The 24,651-nt window shown below is 40.6% G+C and overlaps 1 protein-coding gene across 1 annotated transcript in view; it reads left to right on the top strand.

Moving 5' to 3' along the window:
• The window catches only part of si:dkey-27h10.2 (uncharacterized), an 84,068-nt gene that overhangs the window by 32,482 nt on the left and 26,935 nt on the right, over window positions 1-24,651 (top strand). Inside the window, exons 9-10 of the mRNA XM_060926529.1 lie at window positions 6,579-6,767; window positions 6,940-7,018. Of these exons, the coding sequence (XP_060782512.1) occupies window positions 6,579-6,767; window positions 6,940-6,986 (236 nt within the window). The 3' untranslated portion in view covers window positions 6,987-7,018. The remainder of the gene's footprint in view (window positions 1-6,578; window positions 6,768-6,939; window positions 7,019-24,651) is intronic.

The following is a 24,651-nucleotide window of genomic DNA, read 5'->3' as shown; positions in this document are numbered from 1 at the left end:
CTTTAACCATTCGGTAGAACGACTTTCAAGCACCACTGTGTGTGTATATATATATATATATATATATATATATATATATGACCCTGTGATGACCTGGCGACTTGTCCAGGGTGTACCCCGCCTTTCGCCCGTAGTCAGCTGGGATAGGCTCCAGCTTGCCTGCGACCCTGTAGAAGGATAAAGCGGCTAGAGATAATGAGATGAGATGAGATATATATATATGAGTGTTTAGTCTTTGTCTAGTTCTTATCTAGAGTGTTTATACTGTTTGTGTGTGTGTGTGTGTGTGTGTGTGTGTGTGTGTGTGTGTGTGTGTATATATATATATATATATATATATATACACACACACACACACACACACACACACACACACATATATATATATATATATATATATATATATGTGTGTGTGTGTGTGTGTGTGTGTGTGTGTATATATACACACACAAACAGTATAAACACTCTCGATAAGAACTAGACAAAGACTAAACACTCATATACCATATATATATATATATATACACACACAGTATATATACACACATAAATTGGAGCAAATAAACAGTAAATAAACAGTCAAGGGCACTTGAGGTATAGCAGGTAAACATGAAATAAGCAGTATAAACAATAATAAACTAATAGCTGTTAAGGTGAGGTAGTGCGGAATAGTGCAAATGAGCGAGGTAAAAAATGTGCAGTCCCTGAGTTCAGTGTGTTAATGAATGTTGAGTGTGTGTGTGTGTGTGTGTGTTGGGGGGGAAACTGTGAGGATGACATGTCAGATGCTGAACGGGGGGCAGGGGGGTGTGCGGGCAGAATCTGTGGCAGGGGGCAGAGGGGGGAGGAGGGGCAGAACAGGGAGGGAGTTGAGCCTCCTGACCGCCTGGTGAAAGAAACTGTCCTTGAGCCTGCTGGTTTTGGCCCGGAGACTCCGCAGTCTCCTCCCCCACGGCAGCAGACTGAAGAGGCTGTGAGAAGGGTGAGTGGGGTCACCTGCAATCCTGATGGCTTTGCGAGTGAGGCAGGAGTTATAGATATCCATAAGAGAAGGGAGAGAGACACCAATGATCCTCTCAGCTGCTCTCACAATGCGCTGCAGAGTCTTGCAGCAGGACACGGTGCAGGCGCCATATCACACGGTGATGCAGCTGGTCAGGTTGTTCTCGATGGTGCCTCTGTAGAATATGTACATGATGGGGGCCGGGGCTCTTGCTCTCCTCAGTTTGCGGAGAAAGTACAGACACTGTTGGGCTTTTTTGGCCAGTGATGCGGTGTTGTTGCTCCAGGACAGGTCTTCAGAGATGTGCAAACCCAGAAACTTGGTGCTGCTCACCCTCTCCACTGCAGCACCGTTGATAGACAGTGGAGCATGCTGGGTGTGCGCTCTCCTGAAGTCCACAACAATCTCCTTCGTCTTCTCCACATTCAGACAGAGATTGTTGTCCTTGCACCACATGGCCAAGCGGCTCACCTCACTCCTGTAGATTGTCTCATCACCATTGTTGATGAGACCCACCACAGTCGTGTCATCCGCAAACTTAATTAAGAGATTAGAGCTGGATGTTGGTGTGCATCAATACATGAATGAATACATTAGACAAAGTGGAAAAAAAGAGAAAAAAATCTAGACAATGAAAAATAATGAGTAGCAAATATTGCAAAGAAGAGATGAGTGTTGGTATCTGTAGTAACCATAATTGTTGTCTTTGTGCCGTCCTTGACCACCATGCAATGGAGTAGTAAGGCGTCTCCTTCCTTCCACTAGCCTGGGGTGGTACCTTGAGCAAGCACGAGCAACCCCTCACTCCCCCTGGTCAGGGTTACGACCGAAGACTGGACTCGGCAGACTGCGGCAGACTCGGCAGACCACCACCTGGTGGTTCAACAGGCAGGAAGGTGGACCCAGCAAAGCATTTGTGGAACATGGTCAGGGCACAGTGCAACACATAGAACACTGTTGGCCATCCACTGCATCCCAACCTAGCTCCTGCCGTCTTGATTCTGTCTTGCCCCAGACCCAGTTAGGTTCCGCTGACAGCTAGAGTGAGGCTGACGGCTGCACAACTCTCCCTCACTCTAATCCAAGTCACGCACAAGTCATGACTTCAAATTCAAGTCCTATGGTGATGGGCAAGTGGTGAAGCAGCAGGTGCGGAAACTCTGGAAGCTGTAGTCACGAACCTGCACACAGGCGGCCCAGGGCATAGGGTCTCTGTCTGCTGGAACAAAGCAGCAGCAGAGTTTGGCAGCCCCCTGGGTGTCTGAGCAACCCTGTTTAGGATTCTCTCTGCTTACGTCCATGGAGGAAGGGGCTAAAAGTTGCCCCAAACATAGCCTGCTTCACCTCACCCTGGCCAGCACACCACAACTGGTGGGGATCCAACTCAGTGGTTGAAATACAAGAAACAAGGAAGGCTCGAATTATTGCCACCCCACTACAGGACAAAAATTCATGTTGTCTATCACTCACATCTGGCCAATCAAACACTCTGTCCATAACTATAATAACTGAATAAGATAATAGCGTGGATAATGGTGGATCATAATTAACATCACAAAATAAATTAAAAAAATTAATAGACCCTGGTTTAATAACTATGGTTGTGCAGATGGGTAAAATTGATCCTTTCTGCCTATATCTGACTGTTTCAATTAAACTTTGAGTAGAATGGTTCTGCACATTGTATAATAATCATTCATGGCTTACAGTAAATTAAAGAATATACTTGGGCCATCAACTGCAGTCATTTAAAGTGTTTTATTATGTTAATTTTAGATTCAATTTCAGACCAGAAAGCAAAAAAAGTCATAAAATCATAAACGCCCATTATTATTATTATTATTATTATTATTATTATTATTATTATTATTATTATTATTTCCATGTTGCACAGTGTTTTTACTGGTATGTTTACCGTCTGTCAAGCCTCAACTCAGGCCTCAGACAGCCAGTACTTTTCTCAGTATGTGAGCTGTACCCAAAAGAACTGACTTCTTCAAAGTGCATACAGTAGATCATATCGGATTCCAAGCTGTTCTAGATAATCCTTGAACTTCAGTAGTATTGACCCTGAGGCTTCAGTCACTACTGGTATCATTGCTTCCTTACCATCGGGCATTCTCAACAACCTTCAGCTCAGAATCGGTATCAAGCTTATCTATTTATTTCGTAATGATGCTGTAATCTGCTGGGAAGGCTACATCAATAATCTTACACTGATTATTTTCTTGATCTCAGGACATCAATGTTCGATGACTATCAGTTTGAAAATCATGGTCCCAAAATAACTTCGGCTTGCCTTACTCTTCCATCACCTTCATTGGCACATGTTCATATGACTTATCGGTAACCTGGTATACAAATTTACACCAAATTTGGCAGACTTTATCGTGTCATCACTTATACTCTTTCTGGGCCAGGATTTTACATCTACTGATAATGTGCATGACACTTTCAGTCTTTTCAGCATACAGTCTGCATTTCCATGTGTCACTTGTATGGTAAATACTATGTGCCACTGGTTTTGTGTGTAACGCTTGCTCTTGTGCTGCCATTATTATTATTACCTCGCCCCAGGATGGCGTCCACCAGAGGGCAAGGTATTGTTTACGGTAGGGTTTCTTTGTTTTTTGTTTTTTTTTAAATGATATTACAGGAAAACTGCTAGACCAATCTTCATGAAACTTTCAGGATAGATGGGCATTGGTCTCCAATAGAACCTCCAACATTTTGAGAGTCGTCTGGTTAAGGTCAAGGTTTTTGTGGCTACTGCCTCATATACAGTGTCATTGTGCTGTAAGAATAAGAGCCTAACAATCGTGCAGTACGGTGTGTTCTGATTGGCTGAGAGCAGCAGAGAATCAGAATCAGAACCATGTTTATTGGCCAAGTATGTTCACACACAAGGTCAAAATCAAGGTCACTAAAAAGTCAAAATTGGTTTTTCACGATATCTTCCTTCATATTAATCATAAGTGCTACCGAGCGAGGTTTGTTTTGCCTAGCAACAATTATTATTATAATTATTAGTATTATTTACATATGGTATTTGATGTTATAACCGGCTCATTAGTCTTCCCATTGGGCCACTAGTTGTGACCTAAGATGACAAGCTACTCTTCTCCAAGTCTAATTTTGTCTTTGTTTAGTCCAATATTTTCTTCAAATTAAATTTCTTCATTCCTTTCTTCTTGATTTACGTTTATTTAATATCCAGGATTTTTCGAAGTACACAAGCTGTTCCAAGCAAATAGGTTTTCTGTAATACCTACACATGCAGACTGATTCCTATCTTTTCAATGTTTCTTCTTACATTCCTTGTAACTATGCCTAAAGCTCCAATGTCAATATGTAGAATCACAATTTTTTCAACTTCCTGCTTCCAGCATTTGAGGATTTCGTATTTCAAATCAGTATAATGCTCAATCTTTTTTTTTCTTTTTTTAATGACTCTTGTGTCAAAAAGATAGGCTACATCAAGTATGAAATAGACTTTCTTTCTCTTGTCCAGCAAAACGATATCTGGTTTGTTATGTTCTATCTTTCTTTCCATCTGTATTGAAAAAAAAATCCCATAGAATCTGAGTATCTTCATTTTCTAAAGCCCTTGTTTCCTTTTCTACAAAATGCTCATACTGTAGCTTTTTCCACAACACCTGAAACCAAATTTCTTGCACAAATAACAGTGAATAATAGCAGCAATCTTGTCATGACAAGACAAGATTGGAAAATCTTCTTTCCAAAAGCCATAACCGCCCTGAACTCAGATATGCTCTGACTTTATAGTCTATTTTATTTTACTATTTTACTAATTTATAAATGTGCAGTACTTTATAAGGTGACTCTCTATACAATACATTTATAATGTGCAATACCACACTCCAAAATGTGAAATGCAACACATGCACCTCAGGACTGTGCACCTTACACACAACACATGCACCTCAGGACTGTACATCTTACACACAACACATTCACCTCAGGACTGTACATCTTACACACAACACATTCACCTTAGGACTGTGCACCTTACACACAGCACATATGCCTCAAGTCTGTGCACCTTACCTTACCTTGCAATAATTCAAACGTGTAATATTTTATCCTATAATGTGACTCTCTCGTGCAATAATTTACAATATGACTGTCTCTGTGCAATACTTTATATGTGCAATACCTCACTCCATAATGTGTAACACAACACATATACATCAGACTGTGCACCTTACACATCCCCTTTTTTTTTTGCTCCTCCTTCCCCTTCCCCCGTTCCTCTCTCTCTCTCTCCACGCTGTTTGCACTGTTATTGGAGATGCTTTAATCTCATTGTACATGTGTATAGTGACAATAAAGGCATTCTATTCTATTCTATTCTATTCTATTCTATTCTATGACGGCATTTCTTATACTCATTCGGAAACAACTGTGTACACTCAGAAACAATAGGAGATACAATATGAGATTATTATTATTATTATTATTATTATTATTAGTAGTAGTAGTAGTAGTAGTAGTATTTTGCACTGTGGAACCGGGTTTTGAGAGGCCTAGTAAAATGAAAATTACATTTCCTGATTCAACAATGTGTGTATAAATTTCACAACAGATAGGAAAAGGTTTACAAGTGTTACACAGCAGTTTCCATATGGTATCTTTTGATATATCCAAGTGTTTCATAACCTATCCAAAACCTATATTACATTTCCTTTGCTTGTACTGTGTTGTTATTATGTCCGACACCAGCCAGGGGGAGCTAGGGGTGCCCTAGGTGGAGGGTGGTGGTGGTGAACTGGGGTTGTGGGAGGGGGAGAGGGGGCTTTAAATGATGTATGACTTATGAATATGTAATTAAACTCATTCTGGATCATACATCATTTTAAACAGGTAATGATGCTTAACCTATCTTGTGATACATTTTAATGCTCCAGTTCATCCAGCTCTAGTAACCAATGCCATCTTCATAATGCCAAATCTCATCTACTTTGCTTCTTAATTCAGATAGAAGGAGCTGATCTTAAGTAGAGTTTACATGAATTTAATTTTGTCATGGCTATTTAAATAATATTGGCTGGCTTTGAGTGGTATATCAGATATATTCCATTCAGCTAGCATGATATTGAGAGAGTCAAAGATGAGTAGCTGAATGGAATATATCTGATATACCACAAAAAAAAGCCAGCCAATATTATTATGAATATACATAGACATTCCTTTTGGGAGTTCAACGCGTCTTTCTCTTTCAAAATGCTCTCAAAATCTTCCGTATTTAACGAAGCAAACCTGGCAACCATGTTTGTTTACAAATTGTCACAGTCACTCACTAGCGCTGAAGTTTTACATCTCCGACATGTGACATCATGCTGTCTTGACAACCATGCAATATCGTAAACCATTTTCAACTCTCATTCTCCACTGGGTAGAGTGATGTAATGCACACAGGGTAAGCGATATGCTAACAATATTGCATGCTATCAAACCAAATGAATGAAACTCACCAGAAGGGAATAGAACATGTTTTTATTCCATCAAAAAAGTGTTCTGTATGTATAATAATAATGTGTATTCTCCTCTGCAGCCTTGACTGAAGCTGATCAGCAGGTTAAGGAAAGTCCAGATGAGTCTCAGAGCACCGAAGCTCCTGCTGAGAAACCGGCTGAGCCAACATTCTTGGATGCACCTGATGAAGATCCAGCAGCTTCCAACCAGACCTCCGTGGAGACTCTGAATGATCTGCTTAATGAGAACAACAGCAACAACAATGCAGGTACAGTGCATGAAAACATCTAGGCTGTTTTAGAAAGTTCTAGAAGGTTCTAAGATATTATAATACTCTGATTTGTGAATAATAGTCTCTGGCTTGTCAGACACATGGTGTTTTGGGTGTAAAACAAAAATAAAAGAGTTACTCCGTTTTTTCTTTGCTTTCTCTTGAACAGTTCATGATGTTAATGCATGCTTCATTGAGATCTGTCTTGAGAATTAGTTCTAAGATGAGCTGAAGCTGAAAATGCAATGGTGAGTTCAACATCTACATCCCCCCAACACACATACAGTAGAACAATAGTGAAAATCATATCAGTGTATCACTCATAGTTGAAAAAGGCATTATATTTCCAGTTTAGCAATCCCAATTTATAAATACAGTCTCATCTATCATTTTTAAACTGACTCTCATTGTCACTTGGCAAAAAATATTCTGTGGTCTATTAATTTCTGATAAGCTAGCAGGTGCATGCATGTATTTTTCTGGAACTGAGACATGTCTAAAGTTGGTTAAAAGTATAATCATAGTTCTGAATCAAACTTGATACTACTTAACCATACTGGTAAGGAACCATGGTGTAAGTGGTTAATCCTACATTGACATCTTGCTTCGTCTTCATTACCAGACCACTAGATAGGGAATAAAACATTTAGTAGTATGCTGTTATAGGAGAATAATCTCTGTTACCAGCCTGATTATTTTCTAATCACAGAATGTCCTGAAGTACTTTACAAATTTGCACTAGCATCAGTAGCGCAAATTGTTACTCTCACTCAGGATCTTTCTACTCTATTATTCTTATTATTATTCTACTAACATTTTTAGGACACTATTTCTCCCTCGGTTTTCAACCAATCATCACCAAATTTCACATGAAGAATACCTCTGGGCTGAATTACGTTGCTTTGACTTTTGGTGCTGATCTGGATCACTGAACTGGAATGATCCATGAAAAACAGGCTTTTTTTTCTCACTAAGTATCATTCTCTATCTCTTACTGTACCGGATCTATAGGGTACGGTGACCAGACGTCCCAGGTCGTAAGAGCTATCACAAATTGCTGTGACTTTAATCACAGTATCTATCTAGTTCTACTTTGTTCTCCCAGTAGAACACTTCACCTTATCAAGAATCACACTCTTTTTCTGTTAATCTGGATTATGTGTCCTCCAAGTCCCTAAATTGTGGCTATAGAAATGTTAACATATTAAAACAAGTCCAGTAATATAAACCTTGCAACTGGAACTACTGTCCAGGCTGCTGTTTATAGAAAAGTAATTTTTTCTACACCTTCTATCCAATCAGATTTGAGCATTCATCAGTGCTGTAGTATGAAACAGTGTGAATGACACTAATTTTCACATTGATGTTCCATATAATGCAGGGAAAATGGTTAGGGTTATGCATGACAGGAACAGAGCAAGATAACAAGCTCTTGAGATGAAACCATAACCAATAGTAGTCTTCTGAGATGTGGAGAAAAGTAAACCAAGACCGTCAACAATGGTGTAGCTCACTCCGGCCCCGTCTAGTACAGAAGGAACAATTTAAAGTGGGCCACCTTGCGCAATAAATGTTGCAAGCTATATACACTATATACAAGCTATATATAGAAGCTATGTATACTCTAGGAATGCCAACCTATTTGCCAGAAAGAATCCAAAATGGTGAGGAATTAACTGAGAAGAAGCGATTTTTGTTGAACTGCTCATTAAGGCTTAATTAGTCCATAACTTCATTAATAATTGTAATTAAGCAAATCTGGGTAGAAGTTATATGCACCCCAGGCAGACCTACGGTACCTTCCTGACAAAAAGAATAAAAGTTGGTGAAGAATTGAGGGAGAAGAAGCAATTTGTGTGGAAACTGGTCATTAGGGCTTAATTACTCCATATCTTTATTATTAATTGCAATTCTGCAAATTTGGGTAGAAGCCATATTCACTCCAGGCAGGCCTACCTTCCTGTCAAAACACATAAAAATCAGTGACGAATTGAGAGAAAAGAAGCGATTTTCATGAAATGTGGACGCCGCCGGATGCACGACGGACAACACATGATGGCATGAGCTCATCACCTTTTGGCCAGATGAGCTAATAATGCTTGCGATTTTCATATCATTTAGTTATAAGGTCGGAAACAATATACAAAGCCTCCGTTTTTTAATCTCTAGTATAAATGAGATAACAAGTTAAGTGTCCCAGTTGTCAGTAACGGTTGGCTGCAGATGGATGGAAGTGCACAAAGGTTTATTTACAGCAGGCAAACAACACAATAGTATCAAGCAAAAGAAGAGTTGATAAAAAGGTAAGGGTCATATGAGGCACAAACAGAGTATCAGAGAAAAAGCAAAAGGCAGAGTCCAAATAAACAAAGCAAAGTCAAAACCAGAGAGTTTCACAGAGATTCAAGTCTTGGTATAGACATACACTAAGTACTGAGCATATACTTCACAAAGTCTTGGTTCTTAGTTGAGGCCTTATATGCCTGTGCCATGCTAGGGCTCTAATCATTAGTAAAAATTAGTCCTTGCAGCACATGGTGTGCACTCAGAGCACAAATGCACATGCACATCATTTGAGGTGCACCAAGCATGAAAGCGCACTTATGTGACACGAATCAGGTTACAGTGTATGACTTAATGACTAAAATGGTAAGTAATGTTCTATTTATAGTTAGGATAAATACAGAGGTGATTACAGGAAATCATGCATGCTGATCGGTCGAGAAATTCAGACCATTTCTCAATAATCGCCTCAAGCGACTTGGCAAAATGGCGGCCAATTGCTTTGTCAACGCAAGTGAGGAAGAATTACAAACAATGAAAGAAAATGCTGTTCCTAAAAGCACTAAAGATGCTATGAAGTTTGGTCTAAAACTATTCAAAGGTAAGGTGGGATTGTGATCTATGTTATCAATTTCAAAACAAAGTATTTTATGTGACTCGGCATAGATAAGTGACACAAGTCTGCGTCACGCGGTTATTACATTTGCATGCTGCTCTTGAAGCTTGAAATCAATTATCTTTTAATGCAATTTTTTTTTCATCACCTGCAAATTTGTACTACAACAATTATTCACCTCAGGCTCAGTGAATATCAGTGAATAATAACCGAGACAAATAATTGTTAAAAGGTTCTGACTGCAAAGTTGAATTCTGGGTAAAATGTTCTATTTCTATTGCTGTTGGAGTTTCGAGATGTTTCGCTGCTGCACACACACACTGTGTATCCTGTGTGTAAATGTTTTGCCGAGATAAAAAGCGTCCCGCATTTTATGATTCCGGAGATTGCCGAAGCAAGTGAGCAACAATATCAAGTGACCACCGTGGGGCGAATTTGACCTACTTTTAACCAAAACAAGTTGCCATTGGCAAACATGGTGGACTCGGCTCTCCCACCAACAGAAAAGAAAAGGAAAGCCTGCCTAGTGAGTGCAACTGCATGATAGAGCAAAGTTAGAGAGATTGTGTGTCATTTTTCTGGACAGATAACTAAATCATTCTCACTAGCGCTTAGCTTTAAAGCCTTAGAATGCATGGGCTCGATTCCATGGTAGTGAGCATGGAGTTACACACCCAATGTTTTGATCTTACAGAGAAAGAAACAAGAACACAAAAGCAGTAACAGAGAAAAGATATATTTGTCTTTTTTTCATGGATCTATTTACAAATGTCAACCACAAATTACATCCCTGTGACTCAAAACTCTCCAAGGGCGATGCAGAGTCATGATGTTTTCTGCATGTCACCATCTTGGTGTGACGCAGTTCCATAGTTATGCTAATTAGTTAAAGCTCCTAGCGTTTGGCTATTTCCATAGGGTGATACTGTTTACCTCAAGAGGTAGGATATTCAGTCCCAAAACAGAGAAAAGAGACCCTCAGCACATCAAAATGATTACGTCACATCACATCTCATCCACATGGTATTGTTCTTGCGGGACATAGGAAAATGGCATGCACAGTAAAAAAAAAAAAAATATATATATATATATATATATATATATATATATATATATAATTTCAGACGATTTTGCCAAATCTTTGGACTAATAAGCTATAAATTAAGTTTACCTACACTATAGTTAAAACTCATAGCACTATTAGCATGTGATTAGCACCAAAAGATCATATACCTTCAATGATTTCACTTAGCATGAAGTAAAGGTGGCGGCATGGTGGTGTAGTGGTTAGCGCTGTCGCCTCACAGCAAGAAGGTCCGGGTTCGAGCCCTGTGGCCGGCGAGGGCCTTTCTATGCGGAGTTTGCATGTTCTCCCCGTGTCCGCGTGGGTTTCCTCTGGGTGCTCCGCTTTCCCCCACAGTCCAAAGACATGCAGGTTAGGTTAACTGGCGACTCTAAATTGACCGTAGGTGTGAATGGTTGTCTATGTGTCAGCCCTGTGATGACCTGGCGACTTGTCCAGGGTGTACCCTGCCTTTCGCCCGTAGTCAGCTGGGATAGGCTCCAGCTTGCCTGTGACCCTCTAGAACAGGATAAAGTGGCTAGAGATAATGAGATGAAGTAAAGGTGGGGGGATGTTATAATGTTATGCATCATCAACCCATCTTGAAAAATCACCAAACTTTACTGAATACTTGTTATTTAGTAAAGCACCCTGTCATCACGGACATTTTAGTGATCATTCAGGCAGACCGAGGCCAGCTTGCATGGCTACAGACCCTTGCGGCAGAGCTTTTCTTTGTCAGAGTGCTCGAGGTGAAAACATGTTAACAGCTCACCTGTGCAGGAACAGGTTAAGGCCCTGGTAGCTTCACATCTGTCTTTAACTCCCCGGGGAATTCACACAGCTTTGTGCTGCTGATGAGAGACCTGTATCACTGACTTTTCACCAGATACAGCCTCCTCTAAGGACCGGTGGTAGAAAAGCACAAAAAACTATCACATTAACCTTAACATTTTAGATAAAACACCTGATTAAGATACACTGGGAAACAATACAGCTACTATAACTAGGTGAAGGTGTGTTCTGAGGACAGCTAATTATTATCTCATGTGGCCAACAGGTGATGAGCTCATGCCATCATGTGTTGTCCGTCATCTGTCATCCATCGTCCACGTTTCATGAAAATCACTTCTTCTCTCGCAATTCTTCACCTATTTTTATCCTTTTTGGCAGGAAGGTAGGTCTGCCTGGGGTCCATATAACGTCTACCCAAATTTGCATAATTGCAATTAATAATGAAGATATGGAGTAGGGCTGTGCTGGTTTGCCATCAGTTGCTCACGATATCGTACCATATATATCGCGATATATCGAGTTAAACGATGTCTTTAATGTATTGTAAGCAGAGGGCGCGAATATGTTTGGTGCCAAAATTATTCAATCAATGAGTCTCGAGACGAGGCCATGGAGACATGGGGGACGTAATTAGCGGCTTGCAGCGTCTGTAGCACAGCGCATTGAAGCAGAGTGCCTAATTTCTAGTGCGCATGCCCTGAGTAACTGGAAGCGTCATTTGTAAATAAAAACGTTTTTGGTTGGAACAGGTTGCAAGCATGAATTTCCGTCAATTTCTGGCATGAAACATGCTTTAAATCAAGTGAAAATTGATGACAACCTGCTACAGAACTGGGAGATATGCATGAAATGTGTCATATATGGGATTTTCGATTTTCAAGTGAGTAAACGATATCGTATCGTACCCCCGAAAATCGTGCATGATCGAGTATCGCGAGCTGTGAGCACAGCCCTAATATGGAGTAATTAAGCCCTAACTAGCAGTTTCCACACAAATTGCTTCTTCTCCCTCAATTCTTCACTGATTTTGATTCTTTCTGGCATGAAGGTAGGGGTACCTAGGGTGCATATAACTTCTACCCAGATTTGTTTAATTACAATTATTAATGAAGTTATGAACTAATTAAACCTTAATGAGCAGTTCAACAAAGATTGCTTCTTCTCAGTCAATTCCTCACAATTTTGGATTCTTTCTGTCAAATAGGTTAGTATTCCTAGGGTGTATATAGCTTCTCTATATAGCTTGTATATAGTGTATATAGCTTGCAACATTTATTGTCCAAGGTGGCCCACTTTAGATCGGCCCTTCTGGAATAGATGGGGCCAGAGTGAGCTACGCCGTCATTGATGGTCTTGTTATAGTGTCAGATCTTTAGACATGGATTAACAATCTTAATTTAATTTACAATATATCATACTAAAAATGGTCTGCTGTCCCTGATAGAACTGGCCATTTCTTATCAGAGCAATCTGAATTGATGTGCAATAAGTAACTAATTGTGATCAGAAAAATCAAACTTCATTAAAAGACAACACTTTTTTTATTAAAAATCCGTAATTAAGGATATAACTTCAAAAATACATCCGATCCACAACAGATAATTGGTATAGAAAATGAATGAATGAATGAATGAATGACCTTCAAAAATGCATTTTGTCTCCAAGAATGAATGATGGCGGCACGGTGGTGTAGTGGTTAGCACTGCCGCCTCACAGCAAGAAGGTCCTGGGTTCGAGCCCCGGGGCCGGCGAGGGCCTTTCTGTGTGGAGTTTGCATGTTCTCCCCGTGTCCGCGTGGGTTTCCTCCGGGTGCTCCGGTTTCCCCCACAGTCCAAAGACATGCAGGTTAGGTTAACTGGTGACTCTAAATTGACCGTAGGTGTGAATGTGAGTGTGAATGGTTGTCTGTGTCTATGTGTCAGCCCTGTGATGACCTGGCGACTTGTCCAGGGTGTACCCCGCCTTTCGCCCGTAGTCAGCTGGGATAGGCTCCAGCTTGCCTGCGACCCTGTAGAAGGATAAAGCGGCTAGAGATAATGAGATGAGATGAGAATGAATGATTTGTCCCACACCACTATGACTTGTGCTTTTTTGCTTGTGAGTAAGCTGAATTGGCTGGATTAGGTTTCTTTTTTTTTCCTCTTGTCACCTATTCATCCTAACACTGTTTGGTGAAATAAACGCCAACTTAGTAGGTGAAATGAGAAAGGTCAACACATCCTAGGCACAACCATGATGGATGATCACTAACTTCAGAGTGCTGATTTGCTGAAATTGATTTGTTGGCATCTGCAAAAAATGGGACATATCATAGCAGATGAAACAAAACTGAAACAAAACCATGAATGTTGAGAGATTTTACAATGGAGAGCTCTGGTTTTATGGAAAAAACAAAAGATGACATCACCATCAATTCGTTCATGGTACTGGTTCAATTTTTTTTCCATGTTGGTGCTTGTTGGCTTTTGTGCTTAAAACCTATTCTTAGTAACCCCAAAGGAAAATATATATTTAACCCTCATCCTACCATGCTATTTTACACCTTAATCTTACCATGTGGGGTCCGTTTGGACCCCAATACTTTTCTTTAAAATTAAAGCTTATAAAGACAAAATCACCAGATAAGTTTTGTTCAGAACATCTTGTATTAATAACAGCAATACACTAAAGGGCCCAAGGCATAAAGAACACACTTAACCTTCATCCTACCAGCCAGTTTTACATACACAAACTACCAGGCGGGGTCCGTATGGACCCCAGGAGGGAATACCTTGAAATCAATGCAGTAAGAACCAATTCAATGCAGCAAACAGACATAACTTTATTGAAGAACAAAATCCACTATGGCTGAATATCAATGATGTATTATAAATGCAATAACATTGCAATAATATTGCAATAACTAGCATACATGTCGCAAATTATAGCGCCACAAAAAAAAAATTGGCATTATATACATGATTTTTGCAGCTCATGCAGCTGTAAAACATTCTGGATTACAACTTAGGTCTTTTCTTACAGAATTTAAAACAAAAAAGTAATTGTAAAATAATTTAGGGCTTTTGTTTTGCAGCCTGTGCTTATTGCAGCAGTGGGGTCCACACGGACCCCAGGAAGGAATGCCTTGGTAGTTTCATTATGGAACATAAAAGAAATAAAAGAAGTTAACTTTCAGTGTGCTATTCAATTATAAAATGAAAGACAGATAAACTTTACTCTGGGGTCCGGTTGGACCCCAGTAACAAATTAATTATACCTTCACAATGCAAAAAGCTGATCTTCCGGTGCTTTAGTGTTTTAATTAAGACATAAATTCCGACAAATTCATAAAACGGTGAGGCAGTATGTCACATATTTTTAAAATGGCAAACAAACATATAGGTGCGGGGTCCAGATGGACCCCACTTGGTAGGATGAAGGTTAATTATTATATCCACATTCACTGGATATGAGTAATCACACACTCTGATTGGCTACTCTACTACTCAGCTATCAGCTCGTATACCACGAGTAGAGAAAAACAAAATGCACCTTATCGGCTGTCAGCTCACGTACGACTCGATCTCATGGAATAACTGTTAAATATTTAACGATATTCACTGACTCTGAGGTGGATAATTGTTTTAGTATGAATACACAGGTGATTATTTTTTAAAAAAATTAAAGACATTAAAAATACTTTATTTCAAACTTCAGAAGCAGCATGCAAATGTAATAACGGCGTGACACAGACTTGTGTCACTTATCTATGCCGAGTCACATAAAATACTTTGTTTTGAAATCGATAAAATAGATCACAATCCCACCTTACCTTTGAATAGTTTAGACCAAACTTTGTCGTGTCTTTAGTGCTTTTAGGAACAGCATTTTCTTTCATCATTTGTAATTCTTCTTCACTTACAGTGACAAAGTGATTGGCCGCTATTTTGCTGAGTCTTTTGAGGAGATTATCGAGAAATAGTCCAAATTTCTGGACCAATCAGCACACATGATTTTCTATCATCACCTCCTTATTTATACTAAAGAAAATTAATCAACACCTTCTGGCCAGTCAGAACTCAGCAGGGTTCTGGTTCTATAGGATCACATATAAATGTTCTTGACCAAGAAGTGACTAGTTTTAAAATGTCGACCTATTAAAAACAAAGCAAAAATGTATTCAGCCTCACTTTTCTCTGACTCAGATCATTAAGGTCACTTCCTAAGTTCTATAAGAATGTGTGTACAGGTCAATTTTCAAAAAATACAACCATTGATGACAATGAACAATTTATTTGCTGAATATTGCTCATCGAAGACGATTAATTACCCATTTATCACTCATCAGTCAGCGTAAGCATGTGACACTATCCATATTCTCAGTGTATTGATGGACACCCGTTTTACTTTCCAATAGATGAAACAGAATCTGAGTAATACGACCAGCCCAGGTGGAGTAAAGGGTCAAGTGTTGGCTATAGGTCAGGCTTTGTAAGGAACACACTTATTGCTTTCATCTGTCAGCCATGTCAGTCAGAGTCTGACCCCAGACCACACCAGGCATGGCTGCTAATGCCTCCTTCGGCGCCGTTCTGGAGAAAGCAGGGCTCAGGTTTTCCTCTCGGCTGGTGTGTGTGTCCATGTGTGCTTCAGTATATCAGCACAAGGATACACACTTCTGTATGTTTATGCATGTAAGCATACACCACCACCTATGTTAGCTAACGTTCATAGTTCTGTTTGCTCAATCGATTGAGTATTAATCTGGTAAGTTTTTATTACATGTGAAATGTTTTAAGATGAAATGCATTCAGAATGTGACTGTTTAATGCATTACTTTATCACAGTTATTTATAATCCCAAATATACAGTGGCATGTAACGTTATAGCTCAGCCTAGCTCGATATCTCATTTTATACCAGCTCATATACTATCACCTCTCACAGTGAAATATAACACACACACACACACACACACACACACACACACACACACAGGTTATTATTTTCCTCTTGCACAGGCATCATTACCTTGATCTTAGGTTCCAGATTTGTCCCAAAATTGCTCTGTTCTTTAGAGATGTAACTTGACAAGAGAAACTCATTAATGCCACAGAAAAATAAAGCTTGTTTAAGTTTTTCCGATGGTGATCAGTGAAGAACCCACTGACGTTCTTCTTTTAAGGAAACTTGTCTCATGAAAAAAAAATGCAAAATTAGAATGAACAAAGCAAATGTGGTTGGATTTCCTTCTTTTTTTTTTTAAACAAAGCCATGAAATTTTGTGGACATGATGGTGGACTATAAGTGTGAGATCATGCTGCTGTTGCTGATGCTGCATGCAGATTGTACTTTAGATCAGGGTTTCTCAACCTTTTCTACTTTAAGGTCCACCTACTTATACTTGTAACAAGTCAAGGCCCATTAAAAAAGATCCCCAATTATTGTGGCTCCTCTATTCTATTAGAATCTCATCTCATTATCTCTAGCCACTTTATCCTGTTCTACAGGGTTGCAGGCAAGCTGGAGCCTATCCCAGCTAACTACGGGCGAAAGGCGGGGTACACCCTGGACAAGTCGCCAGGTCATCTCAGGGCTGACACATAGACACAGACAACCATTCACACTCACATTCACACCTACGGTCAATTTAGGCTACGTTTACATTACGTCGAATCAGCGGATCATCAGATTAACGTTCTTAAAACGATTCGCGTTTACACTAAAACCGTTAGCCGTGCACACAGCAACACCAATACACGGATACGCTCGGCTCCGCAGGCATCCTGCGCTCCAAATCACTCCGCCCTGAACAGCGAGTGCCCTCTGGAGGGTGCGCACTCCGGCCCTGCGCAGCTCACACAGCGCGCGAGTGAAGTGCACAAGCCACGATTCGGGACTGAGCCGCTGTGTGTGTGATCCCAGCGCATATCACTTACTACTTGCAAGTGGAAGGATGGCAAGCCTAAAGACAATCATAACTACACAATGGGCAGTATTTGCATCAGTATTTGCAGTATTTTCATACTTTTATACTCTTTAATGAAAGGTGATACAAGGCGGAAGTCCGCGCCGTTTTTCAGCAGTCGCGTCACATGACCAACACCAGCGAATCAGGAAGGTGGATGTCACAGTGACGTTGTCCAATGAGGACGCCAGCTAGAGCTCAGCACAGCGTATTCGCGTATCTCAATGTTTACACAGCACCAGACCAGATACAATCTGGATTGAATGCGTGGACGCTGGCGGATTCCCATTTCCCGGCTTTTCCAGGTGGTTTAATGTAAACGGACAGTGCATCCGCGAAGAAAACGAGACAGATACGGTCTAATGTAAACGTAGCCTTAGAGTCACCAGTTAATCTAACCTGCATGTCTTTGGACTGTGGGGGAAACCAGAGCACCCAGAGGAAACCCACACGGACACGGGAAGAACATGCAAACTCCGCACAGAAAGGCCCTCGCCAGCCACGGGGCTCGAACCCGGACCTTCTTGCTGTGAGGTGACAGCACTAACCACTACACCACTGTACCGCCCGCTCTATTAGAATCTAATAATCTATTATAAAGTGTATTAATGGGATGCAACATCACTCCCTGTTACAGATGGGAGCCCAGGAATTAAATAAATGCAAGAAAAACCAACTGTTTAATTGTAGGTGTTGTATTTAAAACTGTATGGATGTGCCAGAAGCCAAACCGTGCATGCAAGGCATTCTCACTCAAAAGGGATTAATGATCCAAAAGTAGAGTCTGGTCCATTAACACGAGAACTTACTGTCATGTTTGTGTACAGCAAACAAGCAAGCTATTAAAACCAAGAAGTACACTCAAAAGAAGTGGATATAGAAACCACTCAATGGGATAGATCCTTATACGCTAACAAAGAAGGATTTTTCCTATGAATTGGAAAATTATCCATCCACTGAGTTCCCCGACATCTCAAACTGCCTGGTGCTGCAGACATCGTTCTACATGAGCAAACAGATGAAAACCTGGACAAGCATGGAGGCGAACAAGTTTTTATATGTGGTTGGGTTAAAGATCTGGGGATCAGAACACTACAAGAGAAATCCTGTATCGTTTATGCCCAGGTAAGTCAGAATTTCTGGGCTTTTTGTATGCATTTTTGCAATGGTTGCTAGGATGCTACAGTGGTGCTTGAAAGTTTGTGAACCCTTTAGAATTTTCTATATTTCTGCATAAATATGACCTAAAACATGATCAGATTTTCACACAAGTCCTAAAAGTAGATAAACAGAACCCAGTTAAACAAATGAGACAAAAATATTATACTTGGTCATTTATTTATTGAGAAAATGATCCAATATTACATATCTATGAGTGGCAAAAGTAAGTGAACCTCTAGGATTACCAGTTAATTTGAAGGTGAAATTAGACTCAGGTGCTTTCAATCAATGGGATGACAATCAGGTGTGAGTGGGCACCCTGTTTTATTTAAAGAACAGGGATCTATCAAAGCTTGATCTTTACAACACATGTTTGTGGAAGTGTATCATGGCACAAACAAAAGAGATTTCTGAGGACCTCAGAAAAAGTGTTGTTGATGCTCATCAGGCTGGAAAAGGTTACAAAACCATCTCTAAAGAGTTTGGACTCCACCAATCCACAGTCAGACAGATTGTGTACAAATGGAAGAAATTCAAGACCATTGTTACCCTCCCCAGGAGTGGTCGACCAACAAAGATCACTCCAAGAGCAAGGTGTGTAATAGTTGGCGAGGTCACAAAGGACCCCAGGGTAACTTCTAAGCAACTGAAGGCCTCTCTCACATTGGATAATGTTAATGTTCATGAGTCCACCATCAGGAGAACACTGAACAATAATGGTGTGCATGGCAGGGTTGCAAGGAGAAAGCCACTGCTCTCCAAAAAGAACATTGCTGCTCGTCTGCAGTTTGCTAAAGATCATGTGGAGAAGCCAGAAGTGTATTAGAAAAATGTTTTGTGGATGGATGAGGCCAAAATAGAACTTTATGTTGTAAATGAGAAGCGTTATGTTTGGAGAAAGGAAAACACTGCATTCCAGCATAAGAACCTTATCCCATCTGTGAAACATGGTGGTGGTAGTGTCATGGTTTGGGCCTGTTTTGCTGCATCTGGGCCAGGATGGCTTGCTATCATTGATGGAACAATGGAATCTAAATTATACCAGCGAATTCTAAAGGAAAATGTCAGGATATCTATCCATGAACTGAATCTCAAGAGAAGGTGGGTCATGCAGCAAGACAACGACCCTAAGCACACAAGTTGTTCTACCAAAGAATGGTTAAAGAAGAATAAAACTAATGTTTTGGAATGGCCAAGTCAAAGTCCTGACCTTAATCCAATCAAAATGTTGTGGAAGGACCTGAAGCGACCAGTTCATGTGAGGAAACCCACCAACATCCCAGAGTTGAAGCTGTTCTGTATGGAGGAATGGGCTAAAATTCCTCCAAGCCGGTGTGCAGGACTGAGCAACAGTTACTGGAAATGTTTAGCTGCAGTTATTGCTGCACAAGGGGTCACACCAGATACTGAAAGCAAAGGTTCACATACTTTTGCCACTCACAGATATGTAATATTGGATCATTTTCCTCAATAAATAAATGACCAAGTATGATATTTTTGTCTCATTTTTTTAACTGGGTTCTCTTTATCTACTTTTAGGACTTGTGTGAAAATCTGATGATGTTTTAGGTCATATTTATGCAGAAATATAGAAAATTCTAAAGGGTTCACAAACTTTCAAGCACCACTGTACAAGTTTTAGTATTGGGTGAAAACAAACCACAGCCAGTCGACTCCCAATCCTCCCTGCTCTTCTCTTCCAGGAAAATCATTCACAAAGATCCACAGAAACACCTTTAAAGACCTGGGTATTACATGTATTATATACTGTACACGTGTTAGTTTACAATATGGTGACCATGATCAACCAGTAAACAAAAACACCTCTGAGGACGTAAGTGTCTCCTGAACTTCAAAACATCATGAAATAACAGAAAATGGTGAGAAAAGTGATTTATAAATCCAAACGAAATAAATCAGAGGAATTTACAAACCTTTCATGAAGTAATCACTGCAAACGTGAGCATTCTTCGACTCGGCTCCCTTCCATCACAGCGAAAGGTCCAAGAGCCACCTTTCTCATTTTCTTTTGTAAAATAATTTCCTCTTTCACCCTTTTCTATCACTTCATGGGGAACCTGGAAGAAACTTTTATCAGTTTCACAGTTTATTCAATTCAAGCAGCTCAAAACAACACAAGTGTAGGGCATTTTAACGACTAGCGAGGTGCCTCAGTGATAGTAATGCTTTGTGAACAGTGAGCTTTGCTGACTGCCCCTTCATGTCTTGCATACTTAATGAGGCGGATGTGATGCCAGATGCAACCGAGCAATTGTACCCAACTAAAAATTAGCTTCAACTTGAAAAAAAAAAATTGCAGCCCACAAGATGGAGCTTCGCAGCCCTCTAATTGGCTGTGGCCCAGTGGTTGAGAAACACTGCTTTAGATAAAATGCCAAAGGGAATGACTGTAAAATGATTTGGATGGTGTAGAGGAGGAATCTACATGCCAGGGTCATTGCAGCGATGTTCACTGAGGAGGAGAGTTTATCATCAAACATGACCCCTAGGTTCTTTGCACTGGGTGAAGAGCAAGAATTTGCATAAAGTACTTCCATTAGTACTCTTCCATGTAGTATGCTGTCCACACTATATACGAACTTGTGTAGTCCATGAATTTTAACAAGGTAGTGTTGTCTCAAATCATCTCTCTCTGCCTGTTGTCCCATCTGGGGCATAGACCACCAAATAGAACTCTCCAGGCATTGCGATCCTGGGTCATTCATTCAAGCTTCCCCAGGCACGGCCCATCTTCTTGATGTCCGCCTCCAGGTCTCAGCACCAGGTGTTTGTTGTCCATCCATCCATTATCCATAGCCGTTTATCCTGTACAGGGTCACGGGCAAGCTGGAGCCTATCCCAGCTGACTATCAGTGAGAGGTGGGGTACACACTGGACAAGTCACCAGATCATCGCAGGGCTGACACATGGAGACAAACAACCATTCACACTCACACTTATGGTCAATTTAGAGCCACCAATTAGCCTAACCTGCATGTCTTTGGACTGTGGGGGAAACCAGAGCACCTGGAGGAAACCCACGCAGACATGGGGAGAACATGCAAACTCCGCACAGAAAGGCCCCCATTGGCCACTGAGCTTGAACCCAGAACCTTCTTGCTGTAAGGCAACAGTGCTAACCACTACACCACCATGCCGCCTTGCCCCCCTCCAATTGGCTGAAAATAGGTTAGTGGGCCATCCTCTTCAGTTACATAGCCAAGATTGTGACCATTGATGGTGAGAAGTGTGCAACATAGTACACACAGCATTTTAACCTTTTGGAGTACACCATCCAGGTACTCAGTGCACTGCATGTTGGCATACTTTTTGGTGTGAACACACTTATTCACTCAAAAGTGCAAGTACAGAAGTATGGAAATAGATTGGAGGACCACTTGAGAGGAAGCAGACTCATCCTCATCTAGGAGACACCCAAGTAGCACCATCCATCCATTATCTTTAGCCACTTTACAGGGTCACAGGCAAGCTGGAGCCTATCCCAGCTGACTATGGACAAGAGGTGGGGTACACCCTGGACAAGTCATCAGGTCATCACAGAGCTGACACATGGAGACAAACAACCACTCACGCTCACATTTACGGTCAATTTAGAGCCACCAATTAGCCTAACCTGCATGTCTTTGGACTGTAGGGGAAACCAGAGCATCCAGAGGAAATCCATGCAGACACAGGGAGAACATGCATACTCCACACAGAAAGGCCATCGTTGGCCGAACCCAGAGCTCGAACCCAGAACCTTCTTGCTGTGAGGTGACAGTGCTAACCACCACACCACTGTGTCACCCCAAATAGTAGCATTATAAATAAATTCTATTCTATAACTGCTATGCAATAGATCACACCACTGCACCCCACCCCAGAATTGGTTATTTTCCAACAGCAGCATTCCCTGTGTGTTCTATTTCTTATGTATTTCAGTTAAAAGCTTAGCAAAGTTATAGATAATGCTTTGTTTGATTCAATGATTCATCTTGGTGTTTCACTGGTTTTAACACACCTGGACTTCTCTTCAGTTCCTTAACAAGCTCTTCATGGGTTTTAAACACGTGTGTTTAAGGGGGCAGGATTGGGAAACACTGCTATAACACACTGCTCTAACACTCTCAGGATCAGAATTAGGAAATGGGCCTAAGTGCACGTATAAATCAATAAGGCATGCTTAGATAAAACAATGTCGCAATCATATTCACAGTTGGTTTGATAATTAGAACAAGCAATACAGTCTGTCTAGACAAGTTCAAGGCCATTGTCCTTGCAAAGTGTTGAGTTGTTGTCTGAACATTATAGGATTTATGACTACAGACTGACACTGGTCCAGACCTGAAGGGAATTACCCTGTGTGGAGATAATAAATGTGTGTATGTAACACAGAGTGTGTGAGTGTGCTCGTGCTTCCTGGGTTTTAATGTGGTAATGGGCCCTTATCTGTATCACCTGGCCACCTGTAGCCCTGCTTGAGGAGCCGTTTAAGTGCTCCACCCCAGAGATGGAGCAGGTGGTGTGTGTCTGCTTTTCTGAGAAGGGCCAAGAGAGTCAAAGGCTTTCGAACACAGCTAGCCTGTCCAAGGTTTAAGACTTTGAACTACTCTAATATCAAACAAGATGGCAATGTGTGTCCATGAGGGCCTGTGGTTACATGTAGACACAAAGTATAAAAATGGCAAAGAGCTGTAGACTAGTGTTGTAGTATTTGAGACTGGTCTCAAGACCACTTTTTGAAGGTCTTGGGCTTGTCTCAGAATCGATTGCATTTTTACTTGGTCTTGTTTCGGTCTTAGAGGACTCAGGATTATATTTCAATACCACAACTGCAGGGATTTCACTAAATTGCCTATATTACATTACATTACAGGCTTTTAGTAGACACTCTTATCCAGATTGACATACAACATACCTAGAGCAACCTGGGGAGCAGTTGGGGGTTAGGTGCCTTGCTCAAGGGCATTTCAGCCATTCCTGCTAGTCCAGGGAATCGAACCAGTGACATTTTAGTCCTAAAACTGCTTCTCTAACCATTAGGCCATATGGTTTCCCCCTTATATATGGACTGATTTATTTGTTAACATTACTGTGATTGGATGTGAAACTTCCTGCTTCAAATGTGACCAATAACATGACTCATTGCTAATTTTAAATTTGTCTTCCTGTTAATGGCTGTCACCCCTCCCCCACCCCCCTTCACACCCACTGGTCTGGTTCTAGTCTTTACTTGGTCTCACCCTACCTTGTTCTTGGTCTTGACTTGATCTCAACCCTTCAAAGTCTCGGTCTCGTCTCGGTCTCGATGCATTCTGGTCTTGGTCATGACTTGGCCTCGATTTAGGTGGTCTTGACTACAACACTACTCGAGACTGAAGTGTATCAATTTTCAAATATATGTAAGATAAAACAAATGAACAGCAATCAAACAGTCCAATGAAACTGTCCCTTTAACTAAACTTTTCAACCGCTTGCACGCTATTTATCCAGCTTTGGGCTGATTATTTCAGTTAGCATGTTTCACTGCCTTGCATTTCAAGTGCAAGCTTGACATGATTGTTGACATTTATTTACCAATATAAAACTTCTAAAGAACCCAATGATGCACCAACAGTATACAGAACATCTTCAAACTCTTGATCTCTCCATTATATCAAGCCAGCTAAGCGTTTGGATCTGGACTACAGAGAAAAGTGTAATTATAGTAAAACTTTATTTACGTAAACTAAGCTACTAATACACATGCCTGCATGGTAATATAAGCCAGGTGTATTTTGGTAGGATACTAATTAAGCTTTTTTGTGTTGCCAGCGTGGCAGTGATCACGTGGAATTCTTCTTCTTTTTTTTTAAACTGTGTTTAATGTTGATATAAACAGCATTTTGTCCGATAACAGAGTTTGCATTAAAATGTCTGCGATCTGCAGTGCACTTGTTTATATGGAGAGGAGAAACTTACCCAAGACTTCTATTCACAGTGTCTCTAATGCAAAGAAGAAATAACAAAAAGAAGTA

This window comes from Neoarius graeffei, chromosome 7 (assembly GCF_027579695.1).
Source record: "Neoarius graeffei isolate fNeoGra1 chromosome 7, fNeoGra1.pri, whole genome shotgun sequence".
Classification (NCBI taxonomy): Eukaryota; Metazoa; Chordata; class Actinopteri; order Siluriformes; family Ariidae; genus Neoarius; species Neoarius graeffei.
The sequence above is the reverse complement of the archived record's forward strand: the minus strand, read 5'-3'. Positions and strand labels throughout refer to the sequence as shown.